Genomic DNA, 22321 nt, shown 5'->3' on the forward strand with positions numbered 1-22321 from the left:
ATTTGGTCATTAAAATCACCTTTAGTATTAAAACAGAGTATGCAACAGATATCTAAGGGTTTGGAACTATGGAGCATCATTACTCAGGTAACACAGGATACTGTAGGATTGGAATCCCGGTTTTCCCAGTCAGGTGCAGTTAAAAGAAATCCGGCAAAATAAGAACTCAGAGAAACAGAATAAAACTGAAAGAAAAACTGGAAGAAGACAGTCTGTCATATTTTTCTAAAGACAAATCTAATTTTTAAGTACTTTGTAACTTGTGTTTTCTTCTCAATAACATCAGGAAAAAATAGCTGTAGCTACTTCACATGGGGTTTTCTGCTTTGAAGGGGCCCTACCTGATCTGACATCATTCCGTCTTGCAAACGGGAGGGACTTTCGTTACACAGGAAAGATACCATCATGTTACAGGGAACCTGGAAAACTGATGGGGTTTCTGGCATTGATTTCAAGCATGGTGCATTCTGAGCTCCTTTCAGCTGTGACATAGGACACAAAGCTTGGCTGAAAAGAAATGTTGATTGAAAAAAATATGCACACAGAAGTACTGGCTTCCAGCTCTTTTCTGGATATAAGCAAACTGACTGATTTCAATATTCACAACCTGCAAGTGTTTTATCTTAGTCCTTCATATACTATTTAAGCCTTAGTATTCCTAACAGAACATTTTTCATGACCACAGATGTAGCAGTGAGTAAAGTAAGTAGTTCAATGCCTGTCTTGGCTATTTCACATTCATGATTCTTATGTTTGGCTTGTTTGTTGGTTTATTTTCCTCTCAAGCCTGGCTACCCTGATTAAGAAGATATGAAAGAATATACGCTCCTCCTCTTCCTGGCTTTGTGCTCTGCCAAACCTTTGAGTGGTCCTTCATATTTTACATTAAAGAATATGATGCTCCAAGACATGGAAGAAGATGATGACGATGATGACAATTCTCTCTTTCCAACCACTGAACCAGTTATACCACTAATGCCTTTTGATCTGTTCCCAATGTGCCCCTTTGGATGTCAGTGCTATATGAGAGTTGTTCATTGCTCTGACCTAGGTAAGAATGAATTTGTGTATTTGATCTTCACTTTGGAGGATTTGCCTTTTGAAAATGAATCCTTCAGCTCCATAAATTTCACACAGTTGCGTATTCCTGTCCTAACTGGTTTCAAAAGAAGCTTACATATTTGAGGTTTGGCTTGCAATCCCTATCTAATTCGTGTCCAGCATCTAAGTTGTTACATCACTTTTTACACCATAAATGTTTTCCTAGTTCATGTGCATCAGTTTAGAAAACTGAAAAGCTGCTATAGCCACCCTCTATAAGCAGTAACTTCTGTCAACAACAACACAGAATGGAAAGGCATTGGGAAAAGGTAACAACTGTAGAACTATTTAACTGAATACTGATTTGGGTTACTAAGTATGTAATAATCTGCACAGATTTTTATTCATTCAGAGAAAAATCACACAATGTGAGAACGCTTATATTTACATCTTATATTACACTTTCTCCTGTTTCTTTTACTTGCATGAAGTTATATGCAAAGAGAGGAGCAAAAAAAGTTTGCTGTACTAGTCCTCTGCCTTAACCAAGACTCTGGCTAAAGAAGTACTTCATTCACAACTACAAACCAACAGGTCAAATGACAAGAAAACAAAACAAAGGAAAAAGAGGCCATAAATAAACCACAAGGAAGTTCAATGCAAGTGCATAAGTAGAATACTAACTATTTGCTCAGCTTAACTTCCATTAAAGTGCAGATCACTGGTAACAACATTTTAACTGAAGGCAGATCTGCTACTGTCACTGCTACAGAAACACAATAGTCCTAGTGAATTTATTATTAATTGAGTCAGTTTGAATTAGTGTTCCTTGAAGTTTTCACATGATTCAAGGTAATCAAAGGAATAGCCTCCTGCCACCAGCACAGTGACAATGACATTTCTTCTCATCACAGCTAAACTTAACCTGAGACTCCTCATGTCATACAAACGCTGACCCAATAAACAAATTGCTGGCTTTGTTTAGAATGTGTCATTATTAAGGAATCACAATTAACTTTTGTCCTTTCCAACTCAAAGCACGCTGTGATTTTGCTAGCAGCAATAACACATGGTTATTGCGTCTTAACTACAGCTTGCAAACTGGTTTACTTCAGTTCACACATAAGAAAAAAAACCCTACTTATAGACTTCATCTTTAAATTATTGTAACCTATTAATTACGGAATGATTGTTAATAACTTGGACCAATGTTTAACATTTGATGAATCAGCATTTCCAATGAAAAGAAAATTGCTACCCCTTGCTAGTCTCTTTGCTGATTCAGGATCTCAGATGGCATGAACCTAAGTGGTTTTGTCACTGAATAATTAACTGGATTGGGGGAGTTATACAACTAGTAATTAAGTGCTGGCAGATGCAAGACCTCCTTTGTCCATTCTTACCAAGCATATATTTCTCAGCCTGGACATTGACCGTATGGTCATACGGGAGACTTCGCCAGTACAATGGATATGGCAGTAGAGAGATAGAAAGGAGCATGCAAGCACTGAAGAGAAACCTCTCAAAGCCACTACAACAGTCCTGTCTCTCAGTCCGGAAACACAGCTCCAGATGCTCAGAGGACTTCTTGAGCTAGGGATTTAGGCAGTTTCCCTGCAGAATAATCAGTGCTCTGAGGTTACTTATTTCACAGGTGCAAAGAACCTGCAATGAGCACCCCACCAAAGCTTTTCACGGCTGGGGCAGAAGCAGTTCCTCCTCAAGAAGAGGAAGCACCCACACATTTTTGCCTTACATAACTAGTTCCTCCCATCCAATATTCCCTTCTATCCTTTGCCTTACGGCTGTTTGTGTTTCCTCTCCCATCGTAAATATAAACAAACTTACCGTGTTTTGCAGTTAATCTCATTGGATTTATATACAGGTACATAATGTTTCTGTTTGTGTCACATACTTAAATAGGTTTGACATCAATACCTCGCAACATCCCACCAGATACTCGTATGATTGACCTTCAGAACAACAAAATTAAAGAGGTCAAGGAAAATGATCTCCGAGGACTCACATCACTCTACGTAAGCTTGCTCTTTTCCAAGTCTGAAATCTTATTTAGCAATCTGAAGTATTTTGATTATTTTAAAAGATTGTATTTTTCTTCTCCAATAGTATCCACAAAAATACAGTCTCATGTCTGCATATTTGACTGCTCCCATGGCAACTTTCTTTTGAGTTGTATGACCTATGCTACTTTCTTTCCACAGTGCCTAGAAAACAGCCATATGAGTCTCACCAAAAAGATTTCTTCAGTCCTTAGCACAGACAGAAACATTTCTTCCACTTTAAACACAAGTGTTCCTTTTTTATTTGCCTGTCTGTAAAGTAGGAGGAAAAACTTAATCCCACAGGAAAACGACAGCATTGTTTTCTGAGGGTGTTGACAAAAGCACACAGCACGCAGCTAACACATACACCAGTGAAGCTAGTGTTGCAAATCCAACTGACCTGAGCAGAAACCAGACCGACACTGACTTCCTGAACAAGTCAGGTGCTTTACTACTACTGGGTGTTGGTCTCTTCTCCTTAGTTACAAGTGATAGGACTAGAAGAAATGACATCAAGTTGCAACAAGTAAGGTTTAGTTTGGACAAAAGAAGAAACTTCTTCACTGAAAGGGTTTTCAAACGTAAACAAGCTCCCCAGGGAAGTGGTTGAATCCCCATTCCTGGAGGTGTTTAAAAGATGCAGGGACATGGTTTAGCATCAGACTTCATAGAGTTAGAGAATGGTTGGACTTGAAGATCTTAAAGGCCTTCCCTAACACACTCAAGTACACACATACAGTTTCTAAAATAAGTATTGCTGGCAATGGATAAATCTGGATATTTATGATACACAGCAATCATTTTTCATAATGAAAGAAAACAAGAGAGTCCCAGAGGTCTAGAAAGGTAGATGAAATCTGGTTTGGAATACTTATGTCCACAAGATGTCATTCTAGATCCAGTACCAAAAAATCTTGACAATTTCAAGTTTTTCATACCAAAATTGACAAACCTGTTCCACAAGTTACAGCAAACTGACTTTCTGTTCCATGTTAGAAAGACATGGAACACATGCAGACTAATAAAAAACAAATCCTTTTTCAGTCATACTTGGTTTCTGAGTAAGAACTGAAAACTTACCAAATCTAAGTGTTTATGAATGAGCTTATTAATCATTATAGGTTAAGCTAGGATAGAAGGAATAGGAACCATATAAACTCACTGTTTACAATGAAGTGTTTCCAATTCCACTGAAGCATCTCAGTTTTGGGCACAGAATGGCCTTACCAGGGAATTAGGGCTAAACAAACAAACTGCTTTATATTAAGTATAGAAGACCTTACAGAAACTAACCCCTAGTGGCTAAGGAAGCTGCTGGAATAAATCAGCAACCATCACACTATTCAGTCACCACTTCATTATGTGATAACTGAAAGCTTTCAGCTGCTCTCATTTTTCTCATCATTTAATTTGTGGCAAGACCTAACAGAATTTGCACTGAAAGCAAGTTTACTTTACACAGTTTGGTCTACTTAGCGAAGACACAGCTGGCCACTTGGATTAAGAAGGAGCATTTCCTGTTTATTTTCTTAAGATAGCCTCTTTTTTTTTTTTTCTGGGAAAAAAAGATTAGTTCTGGTTTGATCTGTGGTTTGTTTTTTTTTTTTTGACAATTCCAGAGAGCAGATGACTTAACAACAGCTCAAAGAATTTAACAAAGAACAAAAATGAATAGTCTAGGTATGGAAATGCAAAAATATGTTTTGACATGCAACATAATTTCAGATTAAGTAATATTTTGTTGTCCATAGCATACTGCCACCAATTCTCTGGTAACACATGGCAATCATGAACAAAAACTGTCACCCAAAAATATTAGTGTACTGTACAGGAGAGAGAGATTTAAATTCACGGGAGTTGAGAAGTTACAGCAAATTAGTTATAAATGCATGTCTGTGTATCAGTCATATACAGACATTAACTTTTAAGAAATTCAGATTAAAATTCTGACTTGTATTTTGCAGCATTTTGCAGAAATAAAAGATGAAAATCTGAGTTTTGAGATTTTCTTTGCATTAAGGAACAACAACAACGAAAGAATATAACCCCCATACAATCCCACAAAATAACCCAACACCGTTTTGCCAGTTCTTCTCATTATCCACTAGAACCTTGTCAGCTCTGACTACTTCTTCTCTACCTTTTAGTTGATGTTCAGCTTCCACATGGTTTTTTTGGTTTTCACTATCAATTGAAATGCCCCAAAATACATACTAAGTGCTGAAGTTTGGTATGATGGAAATATAAAATTGTTAAAATTCTTAATTGTTAAATTATATATCGAATTCATTACTTAAAAGTCATATTCATAATGGTCCCATATGAAGACATTTTCTTTCTCTTCCCCATATCTCCTAGGCACTGGCTCTGAACAACAATAAAATCACCAAGATCCATCCAAAAGCATTTCAATCGACAAAGAGGCTGCGACGACTGTATCTGTCCCATAACCAGCTAACTGAGATCCCAACAAACCTACCAAACACTTTAACAGAGCTCCGAATTCATGCTAATAAGGTTAAGAAAATCCACAAGGATGCATTTAAAGGAATGAAGTCTCTCCATGTTTTAGGTAAGTCCGATCCAGGAAAAAATGTCTCTGTCACAACTGTACCATACTATATGTAACTATCATTCAAAAATTTCCCCAGTGTGAAGTTGGGTGACATAGGTCCCATTTCTGCTAACCCTCCAATCCAAATTAGATAGCCTTTAATTCCTGACAGCTGTAATTTCCACCCCTCAGAATAGGTAATAAAAGCTAAACACTAATTAAGGCTTCGACCATCAGAAATCATAAAAATCAAAATCAGCTATTTATAACCTAATCTAACATAGAGAAAATTCCTATGCCACAAGTACTCTTGTTTGTTTGTTTCTCTTGGACAGAAATGAGTGCAAATCCTCTTGACAATGACGGAATAGAGCCAGGGGCTTTTGAAGGAGTAAATATCTATCACATAAGAATTGCAGAAGCTAAACTAACTTCAATTCCTAAAGGTATGCTTTGCTTTACTTTTTCTATTTTTTGCTTTATTTTTTCTCTTTTACCTATACCACTATGTTCCTAAATAAAATGCTTTAACATCTAGATGACTATCAAAACATAAATCAATTCTGACTTGCCTTGTTCATTTCTATCAAACCACCCCCTGCCTCATTTCCTTTTGCACTTAGTATACAATTCCATGCCTCAGAGGTGTGCATGAACGCACAGGGTTGCTCCCCAGCCCCATCTCCTGCCTTCTCCCCACCAGGCAGCCCATTCCTCCCACACTCATCCAAAGAACCTTCTCATTAGAAACAAGAGGAAGAAAATTATAATCTTTCACAACAGCCTTTTAAAATCCTTACAAAGGATAAACCCCCTGAGATTTGATCTGGGCCATAAGGGATACAGAATTCCTATTCCTATTTATTTTATGAATTGAAAATTAAACACCCAAATGCTTAACTGTAATTTTGAATGTCTCTAGTGACTGTAGCTCAGATACACCCAGCAATATAACCACCTTAGTGCAAAACTCAGCATAGCATTTGATACATCTTTGGATGGAGTTTTGCTAAGTGAAATTGAACATTGTAATGAAACTCAACACAACATACCACAAAATGGAATCACACTCCTTCATATAAAACAATTAGCTTCTGATTTGGATGTAATAAGAAATTAACAAATTGCTCACCTCCACACAAAAAAGCAGCATAGAGGAACTCAGTATGACATTCTACCTGCACTGTCTCTAAGTTACCTCAGTATTTAAGCAAACTCTCAAGATTTTAACTAGCAGTTAAGAGAAAAAACAGCGAACAAAGCATATGTTTTATCATTTGTTAATTTACAGGGAAACTAAATGTTGGCCCCCATGATAATTGTTCCTGGCTCATTCACATAAAGAACTTATTTCTTATTAAACTTAATCTCTTCTTGCAGACAGATAAATATGCAAAAGTGTAAAAAAATACCACAAGAAACAAAACCGACTCATTCCAACTGTTAATGTAATTTTAATATCAGAAACTAGCTGGCTTTCTATGGCAGCATTCTCCAGCAGACAAAAAGATAAAATTCATCATAGTACCATCTCCTAGAACTTATCACCAAAAAACATATACAAGGTCATTCAGATTTTGTCTTTATCATAGGGATATCATAGCATGAGGTCTAGTATGTGGTATCAAACACATAACCACATCAAACACAGGATTTCATGGTGCACACATTCAACACAAATGGAAACCTTCTATCTACAAATGTTATAATGACGCAAACTCGAGTTTTTAAATAATGCAACATGCGGTTTAAAATCTAAAGATGGATGGTTTCCCTTTACTGAAACTCAGACAACAAGCAGCAACTGGTAGAGCTGTGTACTGGAATGTGAAGTGGAAAAAAAGGCCAAAACCAAACCTCAAAAAGTCATGTCAACTGGCACCCAGAGAGACTGCAAAGCAGACCACTTCTCTCCAGTATTGTAATGCTACAACAAACATCAATGGCAATGGGAGAGGTGCTCTCCTAAGCTATAGCAGTAACAGAGATGTGGTTGTCTTGCTTGGTATCAGGGTGCCATCTAGACAGATGTGAGTAAAACTGGACCTAAGATCAGCAAATTGTAAATTCAAACTTGTCACTAGCTTTCTCTGCCTTCACTAATAGGATACTGTAGAAGAGATCCTCCATCTCCTGGTCTATACACTGACCATTCTGAATTTGGACTATTTGGTACCACACAAGAAAACATTCTGTGTAGCAGCTTAGTGAATTCTGAAAGCTTTCCTCCCACATGACACCTGGAAGAATCAAATAACTGTAATAGGAATACTGTAACATCCTTTAGAAGGAAATACATATCTACAAAAAAAAAAAAAACTGCCACAGGTTCCACAAGAGTAGGATTTTAACTACCAGCTGATAGATAAATGCACATAACACAATTTACACCTTTGCCAGGTTAAGGGAAAGCACATGAAAGCCATTGTAAAGAAAGCTGACAAAATCACACCAGATTTTGGAATTCTTGAAATCTTAACATTAGCATACACACTTCTTCATTTTTTGTAACCACTATTTTAAACCAGATTATGTTGATTTTTGTTTTTTCAAAGTAGCACACTTGTACCTAACATCCATTCCTTTGATGCAGACAACCCCCTTCCCTAGACTCTTTGCCCAATCCTAAACACAAAGAAACTGTTTGGAACGTTATAAATATTCCAACGAAAATAGTTGGGACTTCTTTTTCCTTATACTGTGCATTTGTTTTTCATCAGACTTGCCCTCCAGTCTGCTAGAACTTCACTTAGACGACAATAAGATCACAGCAATTGAACTTGAAGATTTTAACCGCTACAAAGATCTTCAAAGGTACCATTGCTATGCAAAATGCTTGGATTGGATAAAAGGTCTGACCTGGCAGGATCTTCTCTTGTTAGAGAAGAGAGAATTAACAATTTTAAGTGTTTCAGTTCGAATTTCTGTAAATAAGGCCAAACTTTAAACCCAAAGCCACCTACACATTACCCTTGTTATTACAAGTCTTGCCTAGAGTTTGCAATAGACTATATGTTAAGACCAGCATCTGATTACATTTATCAGACATAAGATTTCATCATCCTTCCCCTCTTTTTTCCCCCCTATGTCTAATCCTGTTTATTTCAATCTTAAAAAAAAAAAAGTCAGCAGTATTTTATTGTGAATCTCAGTCAGTCTTTAATTAAATGCTTCTTGTTCTATTTCTAGGCTAGGTCTTGGGAATAACAAAATCAAAGATGTGGAAAATGGAAGTTTTTCCAACATACCAAGTATACGTGAAATCCATCTTGAAAGAAACAAGCTCAAGAAAGTTCCTCCTGGATTACCTGAACTGAAATACCTGCAGGTCATATACTAAACTTAACAGAAAGCTCTGGTAGTTATGTGCTGACTTTCACACTGCCATACCAATTAGGACATAACTAAAAGGCATAATTAACTGTCACATATATTTTGACATCACTGTCACACTAGAAAAACATAAAATCATATTATGTACTTAAAGATATAAAACAGATGAAACAACAGGACTTCTTCCCAGAAAAAAAAAAAAGAATGGAAAAGGAAATTATGCATCCACAAAACATCTCCAGAAAGTTTGTCAACAGATTTCCTATGGTTCCCCTAATAGCAAGCCAGAGTGGAAATATTTCCATTTCCATGCTGAGAAGTCTTAAAACCAAAGTAAATTGTTGATGAGGTTTTACAAATTAAACTTAGACAAATTAGAACTAGACAAATTACACAATAAAATGCTTTGGAAACACAGCAATGGAAGTCATATGTTTTACAAGGTGGGATATCCCTTTGGACACTGAGCAGAAAAAAGCTTAGAGAAACAGGCAGGACTACACAGATGACAGAGCACACACTAAGCCATCTGGTAACAACTTCTACCTCTGAATTTCACATCTTTCCACTTCTCATTTGACTTTCAATTAAAGGAAAATCTTCTGAGATATATGTATTTCCTAAAACCCAACCCAACTCCAAAAATCAAACCAGTGACTAACAATGTAAGGGAAATTCGATAAAAAATAGAACTCTTTTGTCAACATGCATTACTTAGAAAATTCTAAACTCTATTATCATAAAGTCCTCCCCTCCAATTAAGATACATCAGCATGAGACTGATCTGTTCTTATAACCATAGTGACAAATCTCTCAGTATCGACTTTTCCAGAGACTACTTTTGAAATTTACTAAATCACTGAAAATTTGGATTTTGTAAGAATAAAATATGGCATCATCATACTTCTGCCTATATGAGAACACAGAACTGCATTATAGGGAAATTCTTCTGTAAGAAAAGAGTCCAATCATTCTGACCACACACCAAGAAAACATCATATAACATTTCTTGTGGGAGAGACTGTGGCAAGAATAAGACTTTTTTTAAAGATTTAACACAAATGTTTAATTACTGTTAATATTAAGGTTTGCATCCAACTGATCTGTCAACAAACCTCAGATATCTACATGCAATGAGTGTTTAGATATTTACCAATTTACATATTAACTGTTATGTTTTCCTGTTCCTTATTGCTGCAGGTGGTCTTCCTTCATTCTAATCATATTGCCAAACTGGGAGTGAATGATTTCTGTCCAACAGGAAGGAGAAAGAAGAAGGCATTATACAGCGGCATAAGCCTCTTCAATAATCCTGTAAAGTACTGGGAGGTTCAGCCTTCAACTTTCCGTTGCATTTTAGCTAGAAACAGTGTGCAACTTGGAAACTTCCTCAAGTGATACCCAAGTTGGTCATGTCAAAAAGCAACTCATCAAAATCACTTCTACAATACTTGAAATTTGCAGAAAAATGCCAATTTTACACAACTCAACCAGTTTACAAAGCATTTGCTATTTTGAGAATAATTAATTAGAAACAGTGTGTTAATAATATCAGTTGTATTATGTGACAATGTTCAACCTACATTTGAATAATTTAAACAAATGCTTTTATAACTTACAGAAGGACTCTTGGAAACTGAACTGGAAACTATATTTGATGTTTCCTATTATAGATGTTAAATTCTTTACTTAAATCACAGTTTTAACATATTCTTTCTTTCAAGTAAATTCTAAAAAACAAGTGGAAGTGACTTTTTCCATAGTAAGGACCTTTTTCTCTGCCAAAAAGTGTTGTAAGGAAAGTTGCAAAACCCCCATAATTATCAGACTTGAAGGGCAACTCCTTGAGCCTATTTTGATAATCAGCAAAGGTGCAATAAAAAGGTACAATAGTGCAAGGTCCTGTCTCTAAACTACAACATACTTTTATAATCTATCGAGTGAGATAAAGGCAGGTTTCATACCTTAGAAGCACAGAATCATTTCCGTTGGAAGAGATTTAAATATTGAGTCCAACCATTCTCTGACTGTACCAAGTCTGGTGCTAAACCATGTCCCACAGCACCACATCCCTTACTTTTTAAAACACCTCCAGGGATGGGGATTCAATCATGACCCCAAGAGAAGCCTGATCCAGAGTTTGAGAAGCCTCTCAGTGAAGAAGTTTCCTCTAATATCCAATCTATCCAATCCAATATCAAGAACTAACACACACAAAACCTCTTGAAAAAGTTTGGGTATCTTTTCTTGCAACTTTCAGAGGGAAAAGTCCTTCAACCTTTTGCTATCAATATAACTTGATGCAGTCTGAACATTAAAAAGTAGGACTCAAGATTTATCGTATGCTTCAAGCTTAATAGGAAAGATTATTAAACTCCCTTTAGACCAGCACAACTATTTTCTTTTATCTATAACAACTGTAATCATGTTTTTCATGCAATTTTTTCCTCTTCTATATTTTGACTTCACACGGGTTAAGAATCCCTCATTAATTACCTGAAAATTGCTGAACGCAAGCAGACAGCTGGAACTCAAGTGCCCTGACATCTTACCTAGGTCAGCACACAGAACACTCATTACTGCAAGTACTGTATAAAATGGATATTTTATGTATCTATTTAGTGTATATTTGCTATTGGGATTCAAAATAAATTAAATAAGCTTAAAGAATACTTGCATTTGTACACTTGATTATATGATAGGCCATGTCAAAACATTCAGAAATTACAATTAAACATCTTTCTGATTCTTCCCCAGATAGTCTCTCTGTTGTTCCTTGTCCCAAATCATAGAACCAGAGAACTGTTTTAGTTGGAAAAGAACTCCAAGATCATCGAGTCAGTATATCTTGTGCATCATTTCTCACTGTGGTTCTTCATAAAAGTAAAAATTCAACACTTTATTTGAAGCAGTTAAGAGAAACAACACAGACTAGCAGTAGATATCAAGAAATTTCCAGTCTCTCAGTGTTTAACCCACCTCCCTAAATACACTAAGCAATAAATATCAAGTCAAATATCTGATTTTATTTTCATCTGCCTGTCTTGTATTTAATACTTCATTAGAACCACTACGCTGTTGAGACCAAAAACCACAGGGGTAGAGGGGGCAGAGGAAGGAGAGTGGGCCAGGGTGGGCTTTTACTGAAGAATAGGTTTTGCAAACAGCAATTCTGTAAAACACTTCAAAGCAGAAAACAAACAAACCAGCCACAAAACCAAAAAACACTACCAAAGGAACAAATGAAAAACAAACAAAACCCCAACAAACCCCATCAAACAAAACATCACAAACCCCAGAACAAATCTGCAGACCACAAAGCATCTTTCCATTCCTGGTTCTTGATGTTTCTAAGGAGTGCATTTTCTCACACGTAACACGAGGAAAGCAGCGATCAGTACTGAAAACAGTAATTTAACTGACAAAGAATATGCTCGTTATCTAGTTTATAGCACAGGCTTCTTTAGCTATAGCTGTGTCATCACACATGAAGAGCTATGATCTTTAGATGTAGACCTGTGGTAGAAGAGAATGTGTATATAAAAAAAGGCAATACCTTCAGCTGACATTTCCACCAAGGAATGAATTGCTACACTCAAGAAACACAGAACTGTTGCTGTACAGCTCACACAAGGAATGCCAACCAGCTTTTATTGCAACTCTGCATTCCCAGCAAAGACACAGTCTGAGCCTCTCTGCATGGTACACTTTAAATCCAGCAGTAATAAATCTGAGAAGGTTACAGAGGGAAACAGCCAGCTCTTCAAGCCACCTCTATGAGATTTATGTGGAACGCTGAAGAACCTTGGAAAAATCATGAACAGAAGTAAGAAAGCAAGAATGAAACTTGCTACATGAAGAACCCACTACATGGATTAGCCATTTACCCTGGAATAGATCATCTCACAAAATCTTTACACTCATAGTCAAGCAGGAGCAGCTATTACTTCATGGCACAGCTCAAGTGCACGGTCATACCCTTTGGGAAGTGCCAACCTTCACTTAACAACAGGCCTTATCCTACCATACACAGCCCATAAACCCCACACCAGAGAGACAAAGCACTATCAGTAACAACTGTCCAAGAAGAAAGTGGAGATTTTAAGTAAATGCCCATTCTTATGCAATAACAGATAAAAAGTTCAAGTCCTTAATGTTCCAGAAAAGGTTCACTACTTATAAAGTTTACTATTGAAAAGACAGAGGAAGAGCAAATAAAGGATGAAGTAGGAAAATCTGTAGATAAGCAGAGGGTAAACAATAGCCAAAAAATATCTGAGGGACTTCCAGTGGAAAAGAGTGGTCAAGTAGCGATATAACAGCAAATCAGTCAGTCCTAAAGAAGGTTAAGAATGAAACATGGAAGGAAAATTTCCAATTTTTTTAATCTACTCTGTAGAAAACTAAGTTAACAATTTTCACCTCAAGGTAGGGGAGGGTTAAGGTGGACTTAATCAAACCTTCAGTTGAATGCACAACGAAGAGCAAGTACAATGCTAGCAAAAAGAATGGAACTGATAATAAAAAAAAAATCATTACATTTGTATGTACTAGTTTAAATGTATTAAACACTCACACTGTTGTGCTTACACCAATTCAGCAATGATAAATATAAAAGCTGATTCAGATTCTGCATGAAGAAACTCACAGCATAATGCAGTACATTATTCTACACTAATTTAGCAGCAGGGAGTAAAAGGAAACAGAACAGAGAAAGTGTCTTATTGAAGTTTATGGGATGGACAACAGGAATGCTGCACCTGCCATGGTCAAGACAACTGAACATGCATAGAACAACTTCTGCTTCCTTTTTTGTTAACCTGCACCTCTACAGAGCATAGCAGGCCAGTTGAACTAACCCCCTGCAACAAACTTTAACACAAACCCAAGCGGATGTCACAACAGCAGACAGACATTAATATAAAATGAGCAGTGATTTCCGAATATGGACAGCAATGAAATTAACAGAGTAACAGCTGACTAATGATAACTCATTGGTGTGCCACCATCTTTCCACAAAACATGGCAGTTCAGTATCAGCAGATGGGAGAAAAATTGTTGAGAACTCAACTTCACCTTTACGTTTTCCACTGATATTATGAAAACGGGAAAGAGGGAGAAAGAAGGATTTGATATAAATCTTTCTAAGAGTCATCTCTTACTACTTATACCTTGCACTAGTAACTACATTCCTCTAATTAAAAAAAAAAAAAAATTCATTTCATCTAAGCTTTCCAAGCTGTAACAGCTTTCTCTCCACTGAAAATCTGTCAGGTCCCTACCAGACAGTTAACAGATTCCACCAGAGGATGGCAGCCTGTTACCATTAGAAGGAAAAGTAATTTAACAGCATAAGTAACAGTGAGTTACTGCACAGTAACAGCCCAGTAAACCTCACAAATACTGATTAAGCAAAGTAGCCTATTTGAGTACTTCTAAAGACCGAGTTCGATGCCCTGCTCTACACCATTAATTTGCTAAAGGATGAAACAACCTCATCAGTAGGAGTCTGCTCCCTGCCTGGTTCCCCAGTATCAACCTACTCAATGCAGTACATAAAACACAGCAATACAAATATTAATACAGAAGTTACAGGACATCAGCAAACAAGTAACAAACTTCATAAGATGCTAAAAGTTTAAAGAATAAAAAAATGTTAATGCAACATTATTTTAAATAAAATAAACCAGGATTTCTTTTATATCTATATTGAAAAGTCAAATAAAACAAAAATTTTGAAAGATCAAACCATTTCAGTTTTAGACGTTTGTTCTGCAAGCAAGACACCTAATGAAGAACAGATTTGTAAAGACACCTGCAACATGCAACCCTCAGTCTCCTATCACAGAATCTCATTCTATCTCATAGCCTGAATGATATTAGTCCCAATACAGTATCTTTTTTATTTCCTTTATTTCTTTCACAGCAATATATTCAGTTTAGAAGTATGGGCTCAGAATCAACTACTCGGTTTTCTACAGACTAGTGTATGAAACCCACAGATCATCTAGGTGCTTTCTTTTGCTGCTAAACAAGGTAAAGAAGTGTTGATTTTTCTTTTTTTTTTTCCTAGTACCAGTAGTATCTTCCTCATCTGCCCTGCTATCAATTTACATAAACCCCCACAGGAATTCAGCGTATCTGGCAAACCAGCTGAAAGAGTATACTATAATCAGAAGTGTTTGGAAAGACAAAAGGAGAGAAAGAGCACAGCTACCTGCATATCACTGACTGGGCTCGGGTAAAGACAGTTGTAAAATCATAAAAGCACAAGGAGGTATGGGCTGGATGAGCAGACAGTGAGGTGGATGGCTGGATGACAGTGAGCAGAGGGCAGTGATCTCCTGAATCCTAGTTGGAGGCCAGTAAGTAGTGGTGCACCCCAAGGGTCAATACTGGCTCCAGTTCTGTTCAGTATCTTCACTGATGATCTGGCTGATAGGGCAGAGTAACCTCAGCAAGTTAACTGATGACACAGAACTAAGAAGGGCATCTGACATGCCAGAGAGGCTGGAGAAATGGGCCAAAAGGACCCTCATGTGCTTTGTCAAAGAGCCAAGACCTCCAGCCAGCACGGAATAACCTCACGTCAGTAAACGCTAGACTAGGTGGAAATCAGCTTTGCAGGAAAGGACCTGGCGGTCCTGGTGGACAAGGTGAACGTGAGCCAGCAACATGCCTTTGTTACAAAACGACTAACAGTATCCTGGGCTGCATCAGAAGGATAAGGACAAATCTCCATTGCCAGTGTTGCTGTCACTAAGTTACTCCATGAACAAGGAAGCTACAGAAGGCTGGATTCCTATGGATTTGAGCCTTACAACTCTTGTGTTTTTCCAGCTTCTTTCGACCTTGCACCAAACCTCAGCATTTTCTCCTACAGCTGCCTCCCATGGCTACCGCCTATTGTGGCTGCCAAGTGACAGAGCTAAAAGGATGCCAAGGGGTTAGTCAACATCTGTGTCATCTTACCATTTGGCTGCTGCTTCTGCGAAGGAGAATTTATAACTGCCTCTTTTTTTTGTAGCTGAAGTACCTCTTTGGAGCACTTTCCCCTACCCAGATGTTATATTTCACAAGTTTGTAGAACGTATCTACATATTCCCCTCTACCCTGGGTCAGATTTGTCTGTAATTAGCAATGAGGAAGAAAAGGTATTGGGTGAAACAAGTGACAACAACAAAGTTCCCTTTCCTTCAGAAATCAAGAGATGCATGTTTAGCTATTCTATCCATTGCAGAAACTTCCAGAGAGTTTCACATCAGCAATTGTCCCATCAAGAATTCTTGTACCAGCATTTCCCAAAAGTGAGGCAAATGCCCAGGACTAGACCATAAGGAAAAATAAAAATCTATAAATTAAGATATGCAAGTTTTAAACATTCATACTGGTTTGGTAAAGTGGTAAAATAGTTCACCTACCTAAACCAGGTTATGCTTATGAAGTCTGAGATAACCTCACTGTTAGGAAATTTAAAATCATTTAACATGATTTCAAAAAACATTTACCTGGGTCCTGACAAGCAATTTCTGTTCCGTACCATACTAACTCAACCCCAGCTGGCTATTGACTAATCTTATGAAGTTTCTTTTCAAGCTTAAGTTTAATCTAAAGTTACATCTTCTAAAGCTTAGGCTTCTAGCTAATATTTTGATAGTTACCATTAATAATGCTACAAGTAAGTTGCATTCACTGCAATCTGCTGAAGCAACTTGAGAAGACTTCCCAGTAAAAACTACCAAAACCAAGTAGTCTTAATTTTGAAAGTTTTCAAAGGAAGGAACAAAATTCACATGAAAATATTGGGAATACCACCAAACATCACTGCTCAATATTTCACATTCTTACGAGTAGATTACTGGTTAAAATATTGCACTATTTGTCCAGAAACACAGACAAAAGGCCTCACAGATATTTCCATTGTATTTTGATCACAATTTAATGCCAGGATGACAACAAAAGTAATGGTAAGCAAAAAATAATGAAATCATGATCTGAAGTCAAATTTTTTTTCTCCTTCCCTCTGTCTAGAATTTAAGATTGTTTCTTCTTTTTTTTTTTTCCCCCCTCTCCTTTCTGGGGAGACTAGAGGTTTGAGAACAAAGCTGCTAATAGGAAACATATGGAAAAGCCCTGGAGTAAATGAAAATCTGACTTGAATTCCAAACGCCACGTATCACATACCACTGCCTAAAATGATCTGGTGAGATAAATGTCAGATTTACCCTGCACACTCAGTGAATCACGTGAGTTCGGAGACAGTGTTAAATATAAAACAAAGAGAAAGGCTTTCATGGTATTTAGGGTATTTCCAAAACTAATCAATATTTTGAACCAAGTTGGGCTGTTTCTCAAAGCTTGCTTCAGCCAATAAAAGATTAGCTTAACATAGCATGCTGCCAACAGACAGACTTGTTGCAGTTTTTCATATAAAATATGAACATTCTACAGAAGTCAAGAACACAATTCTGGATTTAACCATTGTGCTGCTATGGCTGCAGTGGGAATACCCTACAGCCAGCTTTTTCTATGCATGAACACTTCTGTCTCAAATTTTTGTCCAGGAGAAACTTGGAGAGCGTGAGATCTCTGTAACAGCGGCACAGTGGATGTAGTTTTGATGAGAATCCCACACATTTCACAGAATCACAGAAGGGATTGGGTTGGAAGGAACCTTAGAGATCAATTTCCACACACAGCTAAGAGGTGCCACAAACTCGCTGTGCATAGGCAGTAAATTTAGAAGCTTGGATGAATTAGAGTAGCCAAAATGCATACACAACATCTTTGCATCTTGTGCAGCCTGCTTCATACTGATGCATTACACAGGCACTATCCATCACCTACACAAAGGTTTCTATCAGAGTCGAGAGCAGCAATGCTGAAATTAAAATGCTCTCTTCACACTTACATTTGCAGTAACTTTAAAGGAGTTACATTCTTTTATTCAGAAGAAAGCTAAGCATTGGGGGGGGAAAAAAAAAATCTCTAGTTGGCTGGCTGCCAAAAGATGTAAAAATTTCCTGAGAGACAGAGAGGGAGCAAGTTACTGACACAATCATGCACTTGCCTCATACTTGTTCAGCCCGTATTATTTCCAAGTGCTTTTTAGATACAAAGACCTAGGAAAATATTTTCATTACAGAAACACTCTTCACAGAACACCTTAACTCCTTCCTTTCTCATTTGTGGAAAGCTGGCCTTCCATTCTAAAGGGTATTATTTTACCTACATATATATCTTATATTTAGACCACCAAGAAGAACATCCAGACATCACTGTTTTCTTCTGTCAGCTCTAGCTTCTATCTTCTTTCTATTCTACAAGCTCAAACAAGGAACAGATTGAGTAAGTTACTCATGGGTCAGCCAGAGGACCCAGTTTTTATAGCATGAAGAAAGTGCAGAAGCCCCTCCTGTATTAAGCTGATGCTCAGCTTCAGGAAGTGATATAGTAGGCTAGTAGGCTCCAAGAACAGTGAAAAGCAAATGTTGACTTATTGCTTCAGCAGCGATGCTGTGACTTGCTCAAAACCACTTATTGTTTAACAGATAGAAATTAATGCTTTTATGAAAGCTTAACTTTCTCAAATGCATCTTTTTCATTCACATTGTAAGCTAATGCATACTATTTCCATTTACACATTATTCTCCTGTAAATTGTTATTTCCAATATTTTCTGTTTCCCCAAATACCAAATTTCACAGAACAAAAAATATTTATTAAACTCCATTTATAAAATTACTAACATAGAAAGCCAGAGTAAATTAATGTCAATACAGCAGTACAATACTTGGTCCTGTATTCACTAGCTATATAATAGCAGCCAGCAAAATCTTCATATAATACATTGTGAGTTGAAAAAAAAACAGAGTAGTTTTAGAAGCTATGTTCCATGAAAATATCTATGTAAACTGAGTAACAAAGATAATGATTTTATGTTCTACCTGACAAGTTATGCTTCTACATAGTGGCCTGTAAAACAGGCACATTTGATACAAAGATGAAGTCTTGTGTGATGCCATGCAAAAGACATAGTTCAAACCTCCATTATCATAGAGAGGCTCCATAAAACACTTCCTTAAGCAATATGGCAAACGATTTCTTTTTTTGTCATTCATTGAAGATCACAGTTAATGCCCATTTACCTGTACAATAAAGCACTGAACTTTTCAGAACACAACCCTGTTAAGCTAGTACAAGGTCAAAATGCCAGTATCTCATCCTCTTGAACCCAAAAGCCAAGTGAAATCTATAGGAAATTACACATTAGTACTATAATCCTTCAGTATTTTGGTAAAATTCTTCCTGAAATGTCTTCCTGGAGCAATTATTACTGCTGTTTGAACCTAAACAAAGCGCATTCAGATTGAATTTCTGTAAGTCAAACTCACAATCTGTTATTTCAGAAAAGTAAAAACTAAGTCTGATATGAAACCAGTCCTCAACATTTCTCTCATGGCTTCCATCTAACAGATTGGGGGTGGGAAACAGTTACTCTTTATAAAAAAATCTGTATCATTATTTAAGATAAAGCCATAAACAGAGTGAACAGTAAACAAATTAAAAGGTTTCTTACCACACTAACTAAAAATCTTGGAGATGTTCTCCTTGAGCATGTTCCACCAGAGCTTACCTAGGTAAGGCAGTGTTTCCTGACTCCTTTGTCTCAGCAGTGCCCGTGTGTGTTACAGATGCACACTGCTGCTGCTTATGCTCTTACAACAGAAAGGGTAACACATGCTTCCCACTTCAACAGTTCCCTCCCAAAATCAGAATGTACAGGAACCTGAGAAGAGGAGAAAATGTGAGCATGGAAAACACATCTGTTCGATGTGCAGTTGCTTCATAAAGTAACTTTTTGGTCTTTCTAGAGTACCTTTCTCTCAAACATTACACTGGGTAAATCTAGTACCTAGCTCACCCATCACCAGCTAAAAAATCACACCACCCACCTCTCTGTGACTGCTTTTGTAACACACAGACATACTGAGGGGTTTCAGCAATAAGCCCAGAAACTGGAAAAGATGTGAAGGGAGCTCTGGACAGCTGTTTTGTCACCTTATAGAACATTAACATTTTTAACAGGCAGCTACTACTATTGGCTCAGTTCGGATAGAGTTCAATGTAATCACTCAAGAGACCAGTTCTGTGCCATCTTCTAAAACAGATTTTTTTTTTTTCTCTTTTATTTAAAATGAAGGTATTATGGATGTTTCTATTTCAACTACGAATAGTTGCAGACATTACCTTCACACTCAAAAACTTACAGGAGAAGGCAAGAGTCAGGTTCAGACATAAGGACACCTGCTTGATTACCACAGAAGATCTGCAACTAATACCTTGGACAACTCATCCTCCCTAAGGAAATGACCTCTAACATCAATGTTGTTTAAGTGTGAGTCGTGTTCAAGTCCTCACCAGAAGCAGCCACAATGCCTTTCAAGAGTCTCAGAATGGCTAAGGATTGAACAAACAGAAGACTTCCTGCCACAGCACTTGGATAAAACAACTCTGAGACCCTGTCTCTGCTCTGCCAAGAAGCAGATGTGACTCTCAAATTCAAACAGTAGAGAAACACTTCAATTTGATTACTTGCCATAAGTCAAATGACACGTTAATTTTACGTCAGGCAAGAATACAGGTGAACGGACAAGTATCTTTTCCAAACCAGTATTATTTAAAGAAAATCCAAGCAAAATTAAGATAAAAATAGGGAGCAAGTGAAGGAAATAAAGGGTGCAGAGATGATATCTTTCCTTGTAAAAGAATATGCCAGGATACAGATGAATGATGTGTAGTAAATACTTGGTGTTCCCATGAAAGTTCCCAAGTCAGATTGTGACTGCAGAAAAAAGGACTGCAGGCCATATGTAATGTTGGCTGTGATATCAGCATGACAAGGTCGTGTTCTAAACTGAGAGGATTTTTTCTGCAGAAGAAAGAGGGATAATAAAAATTCAGAACAAGTTTAAGGATGATCTCCAGTTTCCACACTACTGGAGAGAGCTGAGAGGCTGCCTGGCAAAATCCTCTGCACCACAAAGCAAGATAGTTATTATCTCTTGCTTTGGAAATGTTAAAATAAATACATCTACCATGAAAAGAAACACAGTCTGTAGTCACCATAAAAACAAATAAGGACCTTGACTCTTAAATACACTCAAAAGAGCAAATGGGAAGCACTTTCCATCACGTACAAGAGGAAAATTTCTGCTAATGCAAAACATTTTCCTATGCATGACCATTCAGGAATTCTTTGGCAGATAACTAGACAACTATTCCTTATCCTTTGCCTGAAAGTGCCTGAAGAAGAGAAAGCTTTGGCTATAAACATATGATTTGCAGACTCGACACAAACATGGGAACGATCTGAAGCTGCAGGCACATCTAGTTATTTTAACAAAAATGCAATTAGTTCATTGCTATGAATGAACAAAATAATGCATGAAGTACTAATATAAATTATGAAGATACAGTAAAATTCACACTCTTAGTTATCTATCAGCTTAGGGCATTGAGGTTAGCAGACCTGTTTGAAACAAATGAGTAGAAGCGCCTGCTTCAGAACAGACTCAAGGAATGAAGTCATATAGTTAAAGTGAATGCTTGCAATGCTCTACTAATAAGCAGCAAGTTTCTAGTCAACTTCACATGAAAAAGTCCTCAGATTTTGGTTTTCGTTTTTTAAGTTGTGCCTAAGCTGCTAAAGAACTGAAAACATACTACTTTTTTTTAAAACCCAGTAAATATAAAAGGAGTGTTGTTTTAAACTATCTCAAATAATACTGAATAAACTTTTACACAGGCAACAGGGACAAGTAACAAGGGCCCTACTGTATTTGGACTTTCCAGGTTGGATTGGGTCTGTTCAAGGATCTCTGCAAATCCACATTCAGCTATATTACCTTTTGCACTTTCCTCCATTACAAAACACTCTTTGTTCTTTCAGTTCTATTAACAATGTTTATTACTGAAATTCCAGACACCTGTCATATACTATGATCATCTTAGGAATTATTTTTCAAATATACCTTTTGTAAATTCAGCTGTTTTCAGCTGCTCAATACGTTCTTCCTGGTAGCTCCTAGCAAAACAAAGCCACACATATAAAACTGGCTGCCTAAGATGAGTGTTGTCAGAGTTTTCATCCTGCTACATGAGAAATAAACAGAGACCACACAATAAGGTTCAGGCCAGAGGTAAGCCTCATGCATGGCACAGCTCCATCTTCCTCTCCTTTTTTAAACAGGCTGAACCTTGTCTCAGCTCTGCAGGATTGTTGATATGACTTGATGCCCACTTTTCCACCACTACAAATGCTCGTTCAC

The 22321-nt window shown here is 37.2% G+C and overlaps 2 protein-coding genes across 2 annotated transcripts in view; one reads left to right on the top strand and one right to left on the bottom strand.

The window, feature by feature from the left end:
• The window catches only part of CENPP (centromere protein P), a 138464-nt gene that overhangs the window by 67927 nt on the left and 48216 nt on the right, over positions 1–22321 (bottom strand). The window lies entirely within an intron of this gene.
• ASPN (asporin) lies at positions 811–10389 on the top strand. Its single transcript, XM_054387404.1, has 7 exons — positions 811–1051; positions 2965–3077; positions 5463–5676; positions 5994–6104; positions 8379–8472; positions 8848–8986; positions 10192–10389. Exons 1-7 carry the CDS (start codon positions 811–813, stop codon positions 10387–10389), a joined length of 1110 nt encoding a protein of 369 aa, XP_054243379.1.

The sequence above is a fragment of the Indicator indicator genome, chromosome 15 (assembly GCF_027791375.1).
Source record: "Indicator indicator isolate 239-I01 chromosome 15, UM_Iind_1.1, whole genome shotgun sequence".
In the NCBI taxonomy this organism is placed as follows: Eukaryota; Metazoa; Chordata; class Aves; order Piciformes; family Indicatoridae; genus Indicator; species Indicator indicator.